This window comes from Eurosta solidaginis, chromosome 1, assembly GCF_040869045.1.
Source record: "Eurosta solidaginis isolate ZX-2024a chromosome 1, ASM4086904v1, whole genome shotgun sequence".
NCBI classification, from domain to species: Eukaryota; Metazoa; Arthropoda; class Insecta; order Diptera; family Tephritidae; genus Eurosta; species Eurosta solidaginis.
In genome coordinates, this window is record NC_090319.1 from 176,211,091 (window position 1) to 176,233,055 (window position 21,965).

The window sequence follows — 21,965 nt, forward strand, 5'->3', positions numbered from 1 at the left end:
CGTCAGTCGGTCACGAACTGCGAGGTTTGCAGCAGAGCGAAGGGGCCCAAAACCCGAAATCATGGCCAGATGAAGCAATATGACTCCGGTGCGCCATTTGAAAGGATCGTTATGGATATCGCAGGTCCATTTCTTACTAGAAACTGCGAAACAAATATGTACTGGTGGTTATGGATTATTTCAGCAAATGGCCAGAGGTATACCCAATCAAAAATCAAGAAGCGGAAACAGTAGCAGAAGTGTCTATAAGCAATTGGGTTGCAAGGTATGGTGTACCAATAGAGTTGCATTCTGACCAAGGCAGGAATTTCGAATCAGCTCTGTTCCAGGAAATGTGTAAATCATTGCGCATTCCAAAAACACAGACAACTGCATTGCATCCTCAGTCCGATGGTATGGTGGAACGTTTCAATAGAACCTTGGAAGAGCATTTAAGGAAAGTAGTAGACGAGTACCATAAGGATTGGGACACACACATATCATTATTCTTGGTGGCTTACCGATCGACAGTGCATGAGACAACGGGCGAAACTCCCGCAAAGGTAATTTTTGGCAATGGCCTTCGACTGCCAGCTGATTTGAAGTTTGGGATAGATGCCGATGCGGAGAGAAATGTCAAGAGATCCACTGGTGTCTTGAAAGAAGAGATGAGAGAGATACACGATCTTGTAAGGCAACGATTATGAGTGACAAGATGAAAGTCAGATACGATAAAGCAATTAATTCGGAAGGTTTTCAGGAAGGAGATTTGGTGCTGTTATAAAACCCACAACGGAAAAAAGGTTTGTCCCCGAAATTGCAGTGTAATTGGAAAGGCCCAAATAAAGTTATCAAACGGATCAACGATGTAGTGTACCGCATACAAACCATTGGCAAACCACGAACCAAAATGATAGTGGTTCATTTGGAAAGGTTGGCAGCGTTTAAATCGAGATCAGACTTAGGTGGAGGGCAGTGTGACGAATATTAGTAACACTAAGTGATACTCACATCACTAGTCTGATGCTAAGTAAATGAAGCTACAACAACAATAAAGCATTCAGTCACTTGTATCTACATAAACAAATCAATCATTATGTCTACAGATATGTACGTACACGCAGCGGAGAGAAAACGCACAAACACATTCATATATCTTATCTGAGATGCGCTCAAAATAAGGCAATAATTTGTGCAAATAACACTCACATATGCACACTCATATGAGAAGCTATAAACGTAGTTATAGATGGTACTTTTATAGCTGCTAACTAACTAGTAAATTCTAGAATAGAATCGCCTAGAAATATGTCAACGAGGAAACAAAACACTATAAAAGCAACAACAATTGAGGCACGATAATCAGTTTTGATTAAGCACGCTATCTGTCGAGCAATAGAAGTGCTATTTTGAAAGTAGTCTAATAAAAAGAACATTTTGCATTATCGAATATTGGAGTTATTTATTCAACAGTTTAGTGATTCGAACGCTAGCAGAAGGTTGCAAATAAGCGGAATTGCAGTAAATTCGTTACAATACATACATATATATTTATTTAATCATACATATTTTTATTCATATATTTATTTTTTCCATTTCGTAACATGTACTTAAATATTCTGCTTTATTTTACGTTATATTGAGTTTTTGTAATATGATTCCCTTTAGTCGTTATGAATTTTGTATGAGTTAATCGGGGATTGCCCGCATTGCTTTAAATGTATGAAAACATTTATTTGAAGCAATTTTTTAATTTTATAATTTATTTAATAATTTCGGAAAAATTTAGAGAACGCGACATCAGGACGTACAAGGCGAAAACTCTTTCGATTATACCTTGTAAATCTCTTCAAAGCCTCTTCTCCCGGGAGTGTGATTTGAACCCGCAATCCTACGATAGTTGAAGTGTTACAAACGCATTCAGCCACGTCATGCCTTAGTTGCTGTAAAGTTTTTCACAATTGCCTTCTTTGCATATTTTATTCTTTTACACACTACACACTTCGTATGTAATTATGTGTTAAAGTTAAGCGGGGATTGCCCGTATTGCTTTAAATGTATGAAAACGTTTATTTGAAGCAATTTTTTAATTTTATAATTTATAAATAAAATTTAAACAACGTGGCATCAGGACGGACAAGTCGACAGCTATTTCGATTATACCTTGTATATCTCTTCAAAGCCTTTTCTCCCGGGAGTGGGATTTGAACCCGCACTCCTACGATAGTTGAAAGTGTTACAAACGCATTCAGTCACGTCCTGCCTTGGTTGATGTAAAGTTTTTCCCAATTGCCTTCTCTACATATTTAATCTTTTACACACTGCATATTGCGTATGTAATTATGTGTTAAAGTTATGCTTATGCTGCAACTGACTAGCAACTTACGACCTCTAATAAAACAAGTAAGGAATGCTAAGTTCGGGTGTAACCGAACATTACATACTCAGTTGAGAGCTATGGAGACAAAATAAGGGAAAATCACCATGTAGGAAAATGAACCTAGGGTAACCCTGGAATGTGTTGTTTGTACGATATGGGTATCAAATGAAAGGTGTTAATGAATATTTTAAAAGGGCGTGGGCCTTAGTTCTCTAGGTGGACGCCTTTTCGAGATATCGCCATAAAGGTGGACCAGGGGTGACTCTAGAATTTGTTTGTACGATATGGGTATGAAAAGAAAGGTCTTAATGAGTTTTTAAAAGGGAGTGGGCCTTAGCTCTATAGGTGGACGCATTTTCGAGATATCGCCATAAAGGTGGACCAGGGGTGACTCTAGAATTTGTTTGTATGACATGGGTATCAAATGAAAGGTGTTAATGAGTATTTTAAAAGGGAGTGGGCCTTAGTTCTATAGGTGGACGCATTTTCGAGATATCGCCATAAAGGTGGACCAGGGGTGACTATAGAATTTGTTTGTACGATATGGGTATCAAATGAAAGGTGTTAATGAGTATTTTAAAAGGGAGTGGGCCTTAATTCTATAGGCGGACGGCTTTTCGAGATATCGCCATAAAGGTGGACCAGGGGTGACTCTAGAATTTGTTTGTACGATATGGGTATCAAATGAAAGGTGGTAATGAGTATTTTAAAAGGAAGTGGGCCTTAGTTCTATAGGTGGACGCCTTTTCGAGATATCGCCATAAAGGTGGACCAGGGGTCACTCTAGAATTTGTTTGTACGATATGGGTATCAAATAAAAGGTGTTAATGAGTATTTTAAAAGGGAGTGGGCCTTAGTTGTATAGGTGGACGGCTTTTCGAGATATCACCATAAAGGTGGACCAGGGGTGACTCTAGAATTTGTTTGTATGACATGGGTATCAAATGAAAGGTGCTAATGAGTATTTTAAAAGGGAGTGGGCCTTAGTTCTATAGGTGGACGCATTTTCGAGATATCGCCATGTAGGTGGAGCAGGGGTGACTCTAGAATTTGTTTGTATGACATGGGTATCAAATGAAAGGTGTTAATGAGTATTTTAAAAGGGAGTGGGCCTTAGTTCTATAGGTGGACGCTTTTTCGAGATATCGCCATAAAGGTGGACCAGGGGTGACTTTAGAATTTGTTTACGATATGGGTATCAAATGAAACGTGTTAATGAGTATTTTAAAAGGGATTAGGCCTTAGTTCTATAGGTGGACGCCTTTTCGGGATATCGTTATAAAGGTGGCCCAGGGTTGACTCTAGAATGCGTTTGTACATTATGAGTATCAAACGAAAGGTGATAATGAGTATTTTAAAAGGGAGTGGACCTTAGTTCTATATTTCGATATATCGCCATAAAGGGGGACCAGGGGTGACTCTATAATGTGTTTGTACAATATGGGTGTCAAATTAAAGGTATTAATAAGAATTTTAAAAGGGAGTTGTGGTAGTTGTATATGTGAAGGCGTTTTCGAGATTTCGACCAAAATGTGGACCAGGGTGACCCAGAACATAATCTGTCGGGTACCGCTAATTTATTTATATATGTAATACCACGAACAGTATTCCTGCCATGATTCTAAGGGCTTTCGATTTCGGCCTGCAGAACTTTTTCATTTTCTTCTACTTAATATGGTAGGTGTCACCCATTTTACAAATTTTTTTTCTAAAGTTATGTTTTGCGTCAATAAACCAATGCCATTACCATGTTTCATCCCTTTTTCCGTATTTGGTATAGAATTATGGCATTTTTTTCATTTTTCCTATTTTTCGAAATCGAAGAAGTGGGCGTGGTCATAGTCGGATTTCGGCCATTTTTTATACGAATACAAAGTGTGTTCAGATAATTATGTGAACTGAGTTTAGTAAAGATATATCGATTTTTGCTCAAGTTATCGTGTTAACGGCCGAGCGGAAGGACAGACGACCTACTGTGTATAAAAACTGGGCGTGGCTTCAACCGATTTCGCCCTTTTTCACAGAAAACAGTTATCGTCCTAGATTCTAAGCGCCTACAAGGATTAGTAAATATTTGTTCGACTTATGGCATTAAATGTATCCTAGACAAATCAAATGAAAAAGGGCGGAGCCACGCCCATTTTGAAATTTTCTTTTGTTTTTGTATTTTGTTGCACCATATCATTACTGGAGTTGAATGTTGACATAATTTACTTATATACTGTAAAGATATTAAATTTTTTGTCAAAGTTAATATACTCTGTGAGCTCTGCTCAACTGAGTATAAAAAGATGTGCCATTTGTATGGGGAACAGCACAACAAAGATCATTTAGAAAACTCAAGGGGGCGCTATGTAGACCTCCAGTATTAGCATTTTTTGATGTCAACAAACCCATAAAATTGAGTGTAGATGCATCAGGTCAGGGACTAGGGTGTGTAATAATCCAAAATGTAAGACCAGTGGCATATGGCTCACGGGCATTAACAGAAACGGAAAAAATGTAGGTACAGCCAAATAGAAAAATAAAGCTTAGCAACTATTGTATTCGGATGCCATAAATTCAATCAATATTTGTTTGGTCAGAAGTTTGTTGTAGAGATGGTGTTTAGGCCAGCAGGCTTACCCCAAAGAAAAAATTAAGGGCCGGCCACCCTACTGCAATTTAATACAGAACCGCTTATTTATTACGGCCGTTAGCACATATACTAAAAGCAAAATTGACGTTTCGTTAAGTTACCACGCCAAAGGCCTGTTAGCTTTGGGGGTAAACGAAACGCGTGGAATGGAACTCGGTCATTTGGATTAAAACCGCAGCAGTATACGCACGCTCGCAACTTCTTTGTTTATACCACAAGTTTTTCAAAACCAGAAAAAAGATCACTCCAGCGATCATCACCGCCAGAACGCAGAGACTCCGAATATATTAAAGGGTAAAACTGTAGCAATTGCATGTTTGCTTTTAAACTCTAGTTCTCATTTTTTCTATTGCACATTCCTTTGAAATAAAATACTAGTGTAATTTTTAATATTAATCATTGCCTTTTATTTCTAACCTCCCAGAGAGAAACTGATCTGGAACCCGCCAGCTCAAGTTTTCATGGTCCATCAGCGCCAGTAAAGGAGTCAACTATATCGAGGTACAGTCCACTAACAAAGCAATTAAATTTATCAAATCATCACATTAAGCATTGACTACAAAGCCATTCCGGACAAAACAACGGAATTTGTTCAGCGTCAATACACTAATAAAAACGTTGGTTAAAAGGTATGTGCTCAAATTAAAAGTGACACAAAGAAAAAAGTGGTTAACATTTTTGTTCATATTAATCACATGCGGTGATTAAAAAATTACTGAATAAACAGTGGTATTACAAAGCCTTTTGCCTATCCAATACTCTCCCCCACCCGTGGTAAGAGGTATTGGACACAGCATAAGGCTAGCAGTCAGTGGCTTTAAACTTTCCTTGAAACGTTGCACTGCACTGCACTTTCGGTTCTTGCAACCACCGCGGTTTAAATTATTATACAAATTTTGAACTTATTCGTGACAAAAAGGTGCTTGCCCAAATTCTATATAACACCACTTTGGTCGTTATCTGAATATTGAGAAAAAATCGCTATCACAGTGCTTTCTGCTCGTTTAAAAATTTAAACGTGCACACACACACGTTTTATTGCAAAATACAATTTATTGGCTCTAGCTACAAGCGTTAATTTTGTGGCAAGCAAATTTTCCTTGGACACTTAGCACCAGCAATATACATTTTATTAGAAGAGACATAACCTCACTCCTCATATTGCACACCGGTCACACATACAGGCTCACTGTTTTGGTAATTTAAGTATAATATCTTCTTTTTTTTAAAAGCAATATAAATTGGGTTTGAGTCGTTTAATCCTCACATTTATATTCGATTTTTTTTTCACTGTAGCTTTATATCACATATTTATTATACTTATATCACACACACGTATATAATTATTTTTCATAAATTCTGGTATTTAGTGGCGAAGAGCTGAAAAAAACACTTCCTTGCATATACATATATATATATTTGGTTATAATAAATTTTAAAAGATCATAAAGAGGTGATTCCAAAATTTTTCTTTTGCGTGAAAATTTTTTTGAGTGGTGGTGTTAGGTTATTGAAACCCTTCCCTTTGCTTCTGAGCATCAAACTCGAATTTGCTAATTAGGCCCTGCATAATAGCTATTCTCTGTTAAATATCAAACGATATGGAGAAATTCATTAAAGTAGCTGATGAGGTGGCACAGTTTGAGGCTGAGTTCAACAACAGACCTCAAGCTGAACACACAAAATATACTCTAGCCATTCACCAAGAAGAGTTAAAGAATAATTGGAGAAAGGCAAAGCTAGCTTATGAGGATCTGTTGTACTCTGAACCGGCAGAGAAAAAGGTGTTAGCGCAGGCCAAACCGAAATACCAGGCGACGTATTCCGTATATGTACGCGGCAGTTCAACCATGGCTGAATTAATAGCAAAACTAAATAAAAGCGATAAGGAGAGATAAGATACTCCTGACCCAGAACACAGCATGCGACTACCTACGTGCGATACGGATGTATTCAAAGGTGACTACCTCTCCTGGCCAACGTTCCGTGACATGTTCACGGCAATATACATACGAAATAAACGCCTCACCCCAGTTGAGAAGTTATTTCACCTCAACCAAAAAACGCAGGGTGAAGCAAGGGATATAGTTAAAAAATGCCCACTCACAAACGATGGGTTTGACACAGCGTGGAAGAATTTAGGGGAAAGATATGAGAATAAACGAATTCTCGTCAATACCCAATTAAAAATATTATTCAACCTTGAAAACGTAGAAAGTGAGTGTGGCACCGCGATTAAAACACTTCAGCGGGAAATAAATAACTGCATCTCAGCTCTAAAAGCTCATCAAATTGAGATAGGCAATTGGGATGCGATATTCACATATCTATGCTCCACCAAACTACCCGAAAGCACGATAGCTTTATGGAAACAGACCATAGAGAATAAAACTGAAATATCAAAATGGGAAGATATGAATAAATTTTTATCGAATAGGTTCCTGACCTTGGAAACAGTCTCGGGATTAACAGGTAGCAAAAATACCAAAGCTCCCAAACAACCACCATCCAAACATAATAATGATTCGTCTCAAAAGAAAGTAGGCGCCTACCAAGCAAATGTAGCTAGAAACACTTGCAGATGCTGTAAGAAAAATAACCACAAGCTGTCACAATGCTAAAGCTTCCAACGGCTCTCCGTCGTAGACAGAGTGGCGTTTATAAGAGACAGTAGGGTGTGTCTGAATTGCCTCTCAGCGAAACACACAGTATCCAAATGTACGTGCTCCTTTAATTGTAGCATTTGCCATCTCAGGCATCATACACTCCTGCATATTCAACAAAATGCGGGCACGGGTGCAACACCAACCACAACCCAACAAACACAGTTAGATCAAATACCATCTACTTCGGCACAGGCTCAGGCCCAACGCCAGTTTGGCACGGCAAATGATCAGCCAACCAACTTCAATTGCTGTTTCGCGAATACAAGCAAAGGGGTTCTATTAGGTACTGCACAAGTCAATATTTTTTATAACAATGAACACTTTTCGGCCCGCGCTCTAATAGACTTCGGATCAGAGTGCTCGTTCATTTCGGAGCGACTTAAGAGAAGGATAAATTTGCCCAGTCGGAAGCTAAATGCACAAGTGTCAGGGATAAACAACACGGTGTCAGCCCAAGTGAAAGAGGCATGCTTCATTCAGTTGCTGTCATCAATAAACCCGAACGTACGCATACACACTACAGCATTGGTTTTAGCCCAGCTCACTGGCAATCTGCCAACCTGTCAAATTGCCCCATGACGCACCAAGTTTTCCCGGACTTGGTGCTAGCAGATCGGAGGTTCTTTGTAAATGAACAAGTAGATCTTATCCTGGGTGGGGATATTTACGCGCAGATAATGCTAGGCGGTATAAGGAAAAATGTTGTAGGCACCCTCCTTGCGCAGGAAACAGTATTTGGCTGCATATTAACTGGCCAAACGGAAACGGCCAGCCCAGCCGGCAGGTGTGTGTCATTTTTTAATGAGGTATCGCTGGTGAACAATTGTGGTGTGTCGCAAACTCGGCAACGGAGTGGAGGCACCACAATTGCGTTTGGGTTAAATTTAAAGGAAAAAGAAAATACGGGAGATATTTCTCGTTATAATATTTGTCTTTATTATAGTGAAACTTAAAATTAGCACAATAATTTACCTTGTATAATAAAATGTGGCGGGGCTCATCGGACAGTGTTAGCTCTGGTTCGCTCAACGATCGCTGGAAAAGTAGACGGTTGCCTTGTCGAGGACAACCGTTGAACCGCGGAAAAAGTCTCCGGTTTTAAGGGGAAGCTTCCCCACATAGTTGTACCGGCATGCATGTATATGTGTACGGACAACATAACCCTACCCATGTACACCTATACATGCATGTGGGCGAACTAGTCGTCGATAATATGGTGCTATTAGGGTGGCGCAAATTAATGAGAATTTAGGCGTCGGGCCTAAACATACCGGCCCCTTGCGATACGCAACAGCCCAGACTCCGCCCGAGCGTCCCCGACCACGATTTGTCTTAAAACTAGATTCTAAAATTAAATGGTGCGCACCGGATGGCGTGACGGCATCGTATGATATATTTCTTGCCATTCATATAAAACTTCATTTATTTCGGAAAAAGTACCATTTACATGTTTAAACTTGCACTAAACTAAATAATCCTAAATAACCATTAGGGTATGCTAGATCGGGTGTGTCCCGAAAAGCACCCAACCAAAGATGGTGCTTTGGGCCAGCAGCGAGCCAAACGATGGTGGTAACGTGCCCGGCGGCATAATGTCGGCATAAACGTCGCCGCCGAGAACGAGGCCGATAGGCGTTGAAGCATAAAATTGTGGATCCGCCAATCGGATATGCTCGTACGGAGCCGCGACGCGGGGGTCGACGTGATAGGTTGGGCTGACGCGCTTGAAATCATGGACGCAGACTGCATGTGTGGTCACCGTCTTGCTCTGTCCATGCTTGCCCCTGAACCTAATAAAGCAGCCGGTTTCGCCTGCGGCGTCGGTCTTCGGCAGTGCTAACTCTCGCGCCAGCCGACGGTCGATCGTTGTGCGAGGGGAACATGCGTCTATGAGTGCACGGATGAGGTGCAAACGCCCCCCGGCTTCCACCTTCACGACCGCAGTTAGCGCCAGCGTAGCCATTGGTCGTAGGGTTGGGGCGGCGGTAGCGTGGGCTGCAATGATCCCGTTCCTAAAGGAACTGTGTTGCGGTAGCTGGCGCGGCCGAGTGGCCAGTCTACCGACCCGGTTATCCTCATGACAATTGCGTATGGCGCGTAGCTGGCACGCCCGTGGGCCAGTCTACTCGCTTGGTTGCGGGCGTTGTTGCTTGTGCGTTGTCGCTGGCGTGGCCGCATGACCAGTCGGCGTTCGTGGCCGCTTGTATGATTACGCGTTCGGCGTTGATGGAGCGTGCGGGAAGGCCGTGGTTCCGCGCCACTTTGGCTCCGTCTTTCGTGGGCTAACGGGGGTCGGAACGGCCGTGGGTCCGATCCCCCAATTTCTCGTTGCAGCGACCGTGTGCAAATTTCCTCTGGGCAGTTTTCTAGGGCGTCGCGATAGAAGTTAGACTCGGAAGCGTGAATCGAGAGGGCTTCCTCTGCATCGTCCTCTGCTCGGTAATCCATACTCTCCTGGGAGGAATGTATCGTCTCGCACTCTTCATCTTCCTCCTCCTCCACTTGCTGTGCCCAACTCTTATAACGCTCTGCTTGCCGTGGAAGGTCTTCTATCGGTGAAGGTATTTTGGTGTGGTGTTGATCGTCCATTGGTAGATGCAGTGTGGTGTGATGTTGTCGGCCACATCGTCGGCACCTGCCGTCGCTGGTACAATTTTTCGCCCGATGCACCATCGATAGACAATTCTGGCAGTAGTCCAGGCGAATGATCTCGCGCAGTCTTTGCAGAGGGGTCTTCGCCCTATAAACAGTGCACGATCGAATCGGATGCCGCGCGTTACATAGCGGGCATGGTTTGGCGTAGCGAGCGGCCTGGCGCTCGGTTCTCCTGCGCAACGAAGTGTAGCGAGTCATTCTATTCAGAGAAGTAGGAAGAAAAAATAAAGGAACCTCGTTGAGTGATTATGACTGTGTCACGCGTTCGGCGGCGAGTAAGCCCCAATTCTATTATCGGGCGCTTTTGAGATTTCGCGCGTGAGTAGGGTGAAAACATGTCTAAATGCCTACGAGAATATATTCATCTCGCGTACGTTATGTGCGTGGCCTATTTCCCCGCACGTTATGTGCCTGGGTCTTTAGTGCCTTATTCTGTTTATTTTGTGTCATCCGGTAGCGCTTCAGCTAGTCAGGCATGATAGTGCTGCAGAAAAATGGACATTTAAGTTGCTTGGTACTCACATTTTGGTACCGAACCGGGTAGAGGGTGTATAATGTGGGATCTTGCGAGTCATTGTTATTTGTGTTGTTGGTGCTAAAAACCAACAACTTTCCTGCCGGCCACAAAAAAAAATGTTTGTGAATAACTTAAACAGGAAATGAATTTTTTTGATTGGAGAAATATAGTAACTGAACACGCGAGTATTTTCTGCGCTATTTTTCCTCAGTTTTTTTTTTTTTTTGAATAGTTTGAACGCCAATAAAAAGTTTTACATAAACGATGACATGCCGAAATCGGTTATTTTGCGGCAGTACTTTTGGTACACTGGAAAATTGTTGTGGTAGTTAGACGTTGTGGCAAAAGTCTAAAAGTCTCGTGAGTGTTTATAGCACGAAATACAGGAAAAAGGCAAGTATCATAAGCTATGTTTCTACACATTTACATGGATTTTGTTTGCGAATTTTTTGTTGAGAGTTTGATTTCCATAAAATGTGCTTTATTTCGTTTTAACAACATATTATGAATTTTTTATACACATATAAACGGTAATTTCGTTTTCCGGACCCAAATCTACCAACTACTACTATTTCCTTTTTTTTTTTTTTGGTCTACCAACCTTTTGCCTTTAAAGGTCCGCGCACTGTTACCCAGCAGTAACGACCAAAAAACGGTGAACATTCAAACATACAGATGTAGAGAAAAAATTTGAACATTCAAACATACATTTGTATAGAATGTAAATTTCAATGGCATTGAAACAAACGGGAAGCAAAATCGACTGATTCACTGCTTCGCTTCTCCGTTACTTCATTTTCATTCTTTTGAAATTTACGGCGCGTGGGTATCGTACGCTGAGCGTAGACGAGAAAAAATTGGTAAGTAAATTTTATTAGGTGATAATTTAATATATTTTCTTTATTAATTAATTAATTTTTTCTTTCTTTTCAGGTTACTAGCATGGATGGTAGTGACGATTCTACACGTTGGCATGGGCACCGGGATGGATTGGTTTTTCTTCGGTTTAATTTTTTTCTTTTTTAGGTTACCGGCATTGCAAAAGGGGTGCTCCAACTGAGGCGTCGGCCGCGCCGTCAGTTGTCACACTTTTGCGATGCCCATTGATGTATGCACTAATGGCTTTTTCTCTTTTTATTTGCAGATTTTGTCATGGATATTTTTGGGCACAGGAGATCCTGATCGTGAAATGGTGAAATGGGTTCATGTCACGAATACCCAGAAATGTATTCGTGCTGGTGGTAAACACAATGATTTGGGTGATGTCCGTAAAGATGTTTACCATCACACATTTTTTTTTGAAATGCTCGGCAGTTGGTCATTTGGGGGGTCCAAAGAAAAGAAATATGCGTAAAGCATTGGAACCATTCAAAGTATGTGAAAGCCAAAATGAGCTGAACCCTCGTATGGAAATTTTAGCTAAAACTCAACACACTTGTTAAGCAATGGGTCAAAGATGTTGGAATTGTTTCTTTTTTTTTTTTTTAAATTGTAAAACTTAAAAATTGCAAAGGCGTACGGGATAGAACGGCAAAAATATGGTTTTGGCGGATTTAGGGCGAAAGATAACATCAGCGATCCAATCGCTAAGTAAGACGACGGTCACTAAATTCTATGCTGAAAGAAATTTGTGCAGCTTTACTTGAGGCTGAGGTAAATATATGCTTGGTCAAGCAATTGCGTGAAAATGTAATGTCATTGATTTTGATGAAATGGCTGGTGGATTAAATAAACGACGCATGATACAGTCCGCTGTTTTCAAGAAACTGATCAAACTGGTCGATCCGAGAGTGAAACCTTATCAGCCAGTCAAAGGGCGACCCAATGTTATTATGTGCGTCGGCTTACAAGGTTCCGGCACGACTACTTCATGTACTAAACTAGCCTACCGCTATCAAGAAACGCAATTGGAAATCTTGTCTTGTATGTGCTGATACCTTCCGCGCTGGTGCTTACGATCAGATTAAACAGAATGCACCAAAGGCCCGAATACCATTTTATGGTAGTTATACAGAAAGCGATCCAGTTGTTATTGCTTAAGACGGTGCAGAAATGTTTAAACGCGAAGGTTTCGAAATTATCATTGTTGCTACATCTGGTCGTCACAAGCAAGAAGATTCTTTGTTCGAAGAAATGTTAGCGGGATCAAAAACACTAAAATCTAACGCGCTACCAACAACGTTTCAATTGGGATTGTGGTATATCCTGCATCATAATGATACTAACAACAACACAGCGGCAAACACTGCTGCGTGGCTTTGATAAAATATGTGCCGAAGAAGGATTTGGTTCCAGCACATGGACAATCGACTTATGCTATTTACTGCAACGCTTCCAAGTGTGCAACGAATACTATACTAAAACTTTGGGTATCGATCCAAGCTATAGCGAACATAGTTACTATACAAAAATCATCGATAAGGATGAAAAACGGTAACACGTAAATTTAAAGATGCTCGTCTACATGGACTACGCGTTGAACAGCGTGCAATAGAAATGAATGAATTGCTGCAACATTTGGGAAAACGTGGACCTGTGATATTGCTCACTAATGCTTCACTGCTGACATGCGAGATATGTAAAAATAATGTTTTGGAAAAATTTGGATTTTTGCTTAGAATCTGTGCCATAAGCCATCTGACTCCAATAATTTGTATAATAATTGTAACTTAATATGTGGTGCTTCCACTAACAGCAAAGGCTTACCAAACTCATCTGTATATTTGTCATAGTAAAATTCACTTAATACTTTGAAACCATTTGATTTAAGTATTTTTTGTGAGAAAATTCCTGTAGCATCGGCTTTCATGAGCTGAAAATCCATCAAACTGAAATTATCCTTCAGTGTCTCATAGCAAAATTGCTCCGAATCACGATGACCCTCACCGCGCTGACACAAACTAGCCGCTTTATTGAGTGGCTCATCGGCAAAGCAATTATCACGTAAATGCCGTATGATATCGTCATAACGTGGCTCAGTAATCAATTTATATTCCATAATGTCTCGTCGAGTTTGAGGAGACGAGGCTAGACGCTGAATGCACCGGTAAGACGCTGCGAATGTGAATTAGCAAATACAAACTGCAAGCGAAAGTGGATTAAATGAGTTGTATGTAGTGGATGAAGAGTAGGTGTGTGGCCAGCTGCATATTTTTTAGTACTTATTTGTGATATTAGAAATTAATGGGCTACGGATTGTTTGTATTTAGTTGCAGTTAATTTAAGGTATATAAAGGGTGGTTGATAAGTTTGAGCTAACGAACTTTATGAACTCGAGCACTTATGGGTATAGAAATACGTGTGTGCATGAACAATTGTGGTGTGTCGCAAACTCGGCAACGGAGTGGAGGCACCACAATTGCGTTTGGGTTAAATTTAAAGGAAAAAGAAAATACGAGAGATATTTCAGTTATAATATTTGTCTTTATTATAGTGAAAATTAAAATTAGCACAATAATTTACCTTGTATAATAAAATGTGGCAGAGCTTCTCGGACAGTGTTAGCTCTGGTTCGCTCAACGATCGCTGGAAAAGTAGACGGTTGCCTTGTCGAGGACAACCGTTGAACCGCGGAAAAAGTCTCCGGTTTTAAGGGGAAGCTTCCCCAAATAGTTGTACCGGCATGCATGTATATGTGTACGGACAACATAACCCTACCCATGTACACCTATACATGCATGTGGGCGAACTAGTCGTCGATAATATGGTGCTATTAGGGTGGCGCAAATTAATGAGAATTTAGGCGTCGGGCCTAAACAGCTGGATAAACAAATAGCGTCATTTTGGGAGCTGGAAGACATTCCCAAAAACCATATTTATACCAAAGACGAAAATTACTGCGAGGAGTTGTATCAAAAAACCACCAAGAGAAATGAAGATGGCAAATATATCGTGTCTTTGCCTTTTAAGCAGGATTTTAAAAAGGGTATCTCATTAGGACCGTCGCTTAAGAGTGCGTGCTCACAATTTTTCAGAAATGAAACCCGGTTAGCGAAAAATCCCGAATTGCAGACGGAATATAACCGAGTCGTATCAGAGTACGAAACGTTAGCTCATATGGCACGGGTAGAAGAGCATGTTCCGGCAGATACATGCGATACCTATTTTTTTACCCCATCACGCAGTAATTAAGGAATAAAGCACCACCACTAAAGTGAGAGTTGTTTTTAACGCCTCCTGTCCCACTGCTAATGGAATCAGTTGAAATGATGTCCTTAATTCAGGCCCAATCCTTCAGAGTGATCTAACAATTCTCATACTCCGTTGGAGATTGTTCCGATACGTATTCAACAGTGACATCGAAAAGATGTACCGGCAGATATTGCTAGAGCCCAGGGACACCAGGTATCAACGCATCGTCTTTAGGTCATCCACCAGCGAACCAATCAGCATATACGAATTGAAGACGGTGACCTTCGGAGTAAACTACGCGCCCTACCTGGCCATAAGAACCCTTCTTCAACTAGCAGAGGACGTAGAGGAAACCTTTCCCATCGCATCGGACATCCTACGACAGTTTATGTATGTCGACGACATTTTAGCGGGCGGACACACCATTGCCACCGCCACCAAGGCACGGGAAGAAATCCAAGCGGCATTACAACCAGCCGGCTTCGCCCTCAGGAAGTGGACTTCAAATTGCGATCAACTACGGGAAGGTATTCCAAGATCGCACTTATTAAATGAAAACTTTTTAAACTTTGAGGATGCTAGCATGGTTAAAGCCTTAGGGATCAGGTGGAATGTCCACTCTGACTATTTCTATTTTTCTACGAAACCCATAGACAACCAAGTCGTGTTCACAAAGAGAACATTACTGTCTGCTATAGCAAAATTATTTGATCCGCTAGGCTGGCTAGGACCATTCATTATTACCTCGAAAATCATAATGCAAGGTATTTGGCTGGACGGCACGGGCTGGGACGAAGCCGTATCCCCCGCGATATTAGATAGGTGGCATGATTTTTTAGAAAGCTACCGACATATTGAAAGCATTCGTATACCCCGTTGGGTACAGTTTTCCCCGGTAGCGAGCAGCGAACTACATGGCTTTTGCGACGCTTCTGAGAAAGCATACGCAGCCGCAATATACCTGAGGGTACAAATCGAGAATCATGTGTTCGTAAATCTGCTGTTCGCAAAAACCCGAGTAGCCCCGATCAAGACTATATCTCTACCCCGCCTTGAATTATGTGGTGCGGTTCTACCAGCGGAAATAGTAGAGTCACTCGCAAAAAACCTCAATTTTAACATTTCTACAACCTACCTGTGGACGGATTCGACAATCGTACTGGCATGGGTTCGCAAACTCCCATGCTCGTGGTCCACTTTCGTCGCCAATAGGGTGACAAAAATAATTGACAAAGTAGGGAAAGAAAACTGGCTTCATGTCGACTCGGCATCAAACCCGGCAGATCTCGCAAGTAGAGGTATACCCGCTGAAGATCTTATCAACAAAGCCTTGTGGTGGGAGGGCCCTTCTTGGCTTCATGAAGATAGCTCAAATTGGCCTACCCAAGAAACAGAATATACCACCACGTCAGAAGAAAAGCGGGTCCAGGTACACTCGTCAATAGTAGACACATACTCTGATATCCTAACAAGATTTTCTGACCTCTCGAGAGCTTTGAAAGTACTATACTACGTCTGGAGATTCTTTCAAAGAACTAACCCAAAAACAAGAGCCTCAGTTCAGGCGAATTCTTGCTCAATTTCGTCTAGCGAAATAAAAGCAACGACCCAACGTCTGATTGTTATCTACCAAAAGAGGCATTATGGGGAGGAGTATTCAGCTTTAAAATCTAAAAAACTTATAGGAGCAAAGAGCGAGGTACTACCACTGAACCCATTCTTAGATGAAAGGGGGGTTATGAGGGCAGGCGGCCGCCTCGAAGCTTCCGAAGATATCCCGTACAACGAGCGACACCCAGTCATTTTGCCGTATAATTGCCAGTTGTCGCGTCTTATTGTAAAGTTTACCCATAGGATCTCACTCCATGGGGAAACCCAACTTATGCTACGCCTCATCCGTACGCAGTATTGGATACCACGGGTCAAGAACATGATAAAATCGAAAATCCACAATTGCAAGGAATGCACGATTTACCGAAAACGTGTTCAAACCCAGCTAATGGGAATTTTACCCAAGGAAAGAACTACGTACTCACGGGCATTCACAAATACAGGAGTCGATTTTGCGGGACCTTTCGATATAAAGAACTTTCGGGGACGTGGTTGTAGAGTGTCGAAGGGGTATGTATGCTTGTTCAAAGCGATTCACCTGGAACCCACCTCCGACCTCAGCACTCAATCATTTTTAGCAGCATTTGCGAGGTTCGTTTCGCGAAGAGGCTGCCCTAGTAAGATGTTTTCCGACAATGGCACGAATTTTGTCGGGGCTTCTAGAGCACTTAAAGCGGAAATGAGGGAATTCCTACAAAATGCCCGCGATAACGCCCTATCCAAATACTCCCATCAATCCTTATCGTGGCACTTCATTCCCACATCAGCTCCTCACATGGGGGACTGTGGGAGGCGGGAGTGAAAAGTTTAAAAGCCACTTCACAAAAATCGCTTCAAGTTGCAAATTCACCTTTGAGGAGTTTGCGACTTTGCTATGCAGGATCGAAGCCTGCCTCAACTCCCGACCATTGAGCCCTGCGTCAAACAATGCATCAGACCTGGAGCCACTAACCCCAAGTCACTTTCTGGTAGGAGGGCATCTCTTATCTCCACCAGAACCTGATGCCAGCGAAAACTCTGCCTCAATCATAAGGTGGCAAAAGTTAAAATCCCTACATCACTCCTTCTGCAAGAGGTGGAATTCGGAATACCTCTCTGAACTGCAGAAGAGAAATAAATGGAGATATCCCAAAACGAACCTAAAAATCGGGGACCTGGTCGTAATCAAGGAGGATAATTTGTCTCCAAGCGAATGGAGACTCGGACGGGTGGTCAAATTACATCCAGGACCTGACGATCGCGTCAGAGTAGTCGATATTATGACAATGAAAGGCCAGATCACCCGACCCTTGGTAAAGCTCATCATCTTACCATACAATCGCGATAAGCCAGAAGAGTCTGCGGCGTCCAATTAAAAATCCCCTCTATTGTCTTCCTGTTCACGAAAGACCACACGAATGAGTCTACGTCGTGAGCTACCCAACTTATAAATCTAGTGGAAGCTGAACCAATAACCATGCATGTTCAAATGAAAAAAAAGGAAACGTCGGGAAGAATTTTGGAACATGGACAAAGAAGAAAATTAACTTGGAATACAAATCTGCTCAAGTAAGATAGAATTCAACTTACAAATGCCAAGCACTAATGACTAGTGACTAATGGTCCTTCTTAATCACTCGTGTCCTATATTTATATTCCGGCAATACATCAGCTGTAGAAAACTGTAGTCCGATGGAGCCAGTCAATCTCTTTGTGGGGAGGGAAATTAATAACCTCTGAAGAGTTTATAACAATGAAACCTTTCTTTTTTGCGGCACATATGAAGGAAAACTGGAAAGGTGACTCAGGTGAATAGAAAAAGCCTGAATCGCTGTAGGACGATGCCATGGAATTAAAAAATATAGTTATTGAAAGTCTCGGAATTAGGAAGCCCCAAGGAAATCGCCGATAGACCTAAGTACTTTGATGTATTTAAATTTAAATGACCTTAACCCACGTATCTGTTTTTGTTAAATTATCGACAAAAGATATCCACAGTTACTCTATTTGGTCAATGCACAATGTGTTCATTACAAAATCCATTTTACTACAATAGCAGAATAAATAGGACATAAGAATCATTTGACATATAGCAAGAAAGCAATAGATTGTAATTGCGAAGTTTAAGAGAAACTGGAAAGAAAGAGACATTTACTTGCATGTTGCGATGATTTAAGGCAACTACAGTTTCACCGTGTGATTCGCGGTTCGAATATTTCATTTCGAATCAACATTCATTTCAAGTTTATATTCATTAAAAAGATTGGGAATGGTTTCCACATTCACACTCCATATTGAATTATATTTTACCATTCAATAACACACACTTTAGATTGTGAGTTAAAATATTTTGAGCCATGCAGGAATGGAGATTTATAGTATGCAACCAAAAAATCACAATTTTTTAAAAAAGAATGCTGAGAGAGTGCACACTCAATTGATTAAATCTTTTTACAGCTGTAAACAGAAACATTTTTAAATTTTCTTTTCATTTTTTTGGTAGTATCTTCAACAAAAAATAACCGCGCCATAAGAGAAATGAAGGAAATTTTGTATGCAAATGTTTTTACCAGAAATTCAGGACTTGAGTGACTTTGAAATCGTGTGACCCGCGTGCAGCCACAAAAATTCCTCAAACGCACGAATAAATCCAATCTACGGAAAGCTTCACCAGTGACCCAATAATTCACGTAATTTTTTGGAACCAGACCAGGTTTAATTTGTATTTAAGTAGGATTAAGGAGATTGGGGTATGCCCTCACAGAAGTACAAAATTATAAGGACAAATATGTGTGTGAGTCGGGGGATATTTAATTGTACAAATATAATCAAAAGATCTTAACCTATGTTGAAATAAAATTGTAGGCGAACGCACTTGCATTCTCATTCACACTCACCCCCATCTTGATGTGACGTGACACTAGTTAACGTGCTAAGGAACGCCCACTTTGACCCTATTTTCATGACATGCCGGTGCTTGTAAATCTCAAAACAATTGCTGTCTGCATACCCTCGTATCGACGCACGGTTAGTTCCAATCTGTATGACATACAATCAGTCAGCAATACGTATTTAATTGAGAGTAATGTCAACTTGCCAGGTATAATCTATCGAATAAAGGCACAGTCCAAATATCCGCCAGGTTGGCAAGCTGCTACAAAGCCGGTACTGTTATCAAGATTATGCATAAACTTTACTGCACATGTTAGTATGACTAAGTGGTCAGCGTTTGGAGCAATGTCACAACGACTGGATTCTTGAAACACATCGATAGGCCATCGCGTATGTCCCACTAAAGGCAGATCCTTACAAGATGTATATCTACCTATATCTGTATTCATTAATATTGAAACTTTAATACAATTTATACCGCAAGGGCAGCATTTTGTGTTTCATAACTTACTGGTGTCTGTAATTGCACAATTTGTTCGTCAACACCCATAATGACCATCCTTCCGGCTTGACCGCATCATCTGACTCCTCCTTGTAAAACAATTCATTCGGTTGTTGCTTCCCTGTTGTAAGATGCCTCACATTAATCATCTTCCAATTCAGTATGCTCGCTTGTTGGCCATTCATCAGGTTTGGGACATAAAGCGTGGTGCACAGCATTATCTGGATCATGTTAAACACAAACGCCGGCTATTGGATTCCATTTGGCGGGTTCTGCGCCAACCCCTTGTTGCGTACGTTCTCCGCTTGAGTTCGTGATCACGACGCAGAGTAATTAAAACGATGTCGTAGAGCCAATATCAGGCTTCCATTTGTATTGAAGCGCATACTGTTCCCATCCAATGTAAATTCGAAGCGGCATTCCCGACAGAAATCTAAACGAATACAATAGCACGTACATTGCAACCACTCCACGACTGCGTCAAATATTAGAGGCATGAGTCCGATGCGATGTGCAAGAAATTCATCAGAGAGTACAGGAGAAGTAGCTTCAAGCGATTGGGTACACGCAACTCGGTGTCTTATACAGTCAATTTTACCCTATCGTCAACTCGGTAATGTGTACAAACGGTTGGTTCGCATATGGCATTTTTGTCAACTTTATTTAGTAGGAATTGCAAATTATTCAAAATGTCCAAAACCCGGAAGCAACCCAAAAGGTCGAACACACGTCCACTCGTACAGCCCCATGTGAGTCTCGACATGAGCCCGTAAATTAGTTACTTAATTATATAGCTTCCATGGAATCGTAGTATATAGGGTGAAATTGAATAACGTTGAATGATTGATGTTCTAATAATCGCAATAGTACAATTCTGTTTTACGACCGTTGCAAATAGTGAGTGTTCCAACACCTATGAATTACAAAATGTTTAATTTAGAGCAATTGTAGGAAAATTTCATTTTCTTACTTATAAGTCTCTATACGTCCTCAATTATTACCCAGTGGTTTTCTTTGGTCACATCGGTGACAAATGGCGCATACCTTATCGATGCCTCGTCTGATTCATCAGCTAAGGGCACATGTACGCCTTATGATTGCAGATCAAGCGATATACAGCATAGGGCAATAGGCGACGGTTTGTGATTTAAGATTTTTGCATTGTGATGAAGTGATGCTGCCCACTTTGCAATCGGTACTGAAAACCAGACAGTAAAGCCCAACCATGTTTGTATGCATTTCATATAATAGAGCAAATAGTTATGTGGATGCTCGATATTTAAATCAAATTTTAAGGCAATAAGTCGCTCTGCTTGTACTATTGCATTGCGTAAGGACCAATATTCAAGCGGCTGCGAACCACAATATGTAACATTTATGACATCGCGTATTTTAACAGGATCGTCCTTGATTTTGCCAGCCAAATATAAAGCAGAACCAGCAATAAAATATTCGTCATAATCAGAGCGGGGAATTTCATTAAAGAAACGATAATATATTACAGCTGCACTTGCTGATGTTATCGAACAAGAAACGTGGCACTACACCGGGTTTTTCGATTTTGCGATAATGTGTGGGCTTCAATTTCTGTAGTTTATTTGCTTCAATGCGCTTTTGAATTGACATCACGTCTAATATATTTTTCATTATGCTGCGTCAAGTCTTATTGTTTATAAATTCGAATGTGTCTTCGTGATCCGCTACAAATAGAACGTAAAGCAAAGTAAAATATTGGTGACGGTTTCATTATCACCAAGTCCCAATAAACTCACTACAGGTGGCAGTTCTGGGAAGGGCATTCCTAAACGGCGAGGTGGAGTTAACGCTTTGGAGCACCATGCTCATCGGATGGCACTTGGTGAAACGGTCTTTCTACGCACAGAAATAAATGGAATGGCTGCTGCTATGCTGTTATTTAACCTAAATAATCTAGGTATCCATTCTTTACAATCATCTTTCCATTTATTGTCGTATTTGTGCGCGGCATCAATGCAGGTTTATCCTCACCCTTTCCT

General features: G+C 41.1%; 1 protein-coding gene and 3 pseudogenes across 1 annotated transcript; 1 reads left to right on the top strand and 3 right to left on the bottom strand.

The window, feature by feature from the left end:
• Positions 1-332: 332 nt before the first annotated feature.
• Positions 333-13,436, top strand: LOC137238700 (uncharacterized; annotated as a pseudogene).
• A 13-nt stretch (positions 13,437-13,449) lies between these two features.
• Positions 13,450-13,904, bottom strand: LOC137238711 (uncharacterized). Its single transcript, XM_067763803.1, has one exon. The coding sequence runs from the start codon at positions 13,831-13,833 to the stop codon at positions 13,450-13,452; it is 384 nt and encodes a 127-aa protein (XP_067619904.1). The 5' UTR covers positions 13,834-13,904.
• Positions 13,905-19,920: 6,016 nt separating this feature from the next.
• LOC137239925 (DNA-directed RNA polymerase II subunit RPB3 pseudogene) lies at positions 19,921-20,598 on the bottom strand (annotated as a pseudogene).
• Positions 20,599-20,930: 332 nt separating this feature from the next.
• On the bottom strand, positions 20,931-21,741 carry LOC137239932 (cyclin-Q-like; annotated as a pseudogene).
• Between the last annotated feature and the right edge of the window lie 224 nt (positions 21,742-21,965).

Excerpts from the sequence above, each read along its gene's own strand:
- LOC137238711 (XM_067763803.1), bottom strand. The coding sequence starts at position 13,833 with ATGGAATATAAATTGATTACTGAGCCACGTTATGACGATATCATACGG.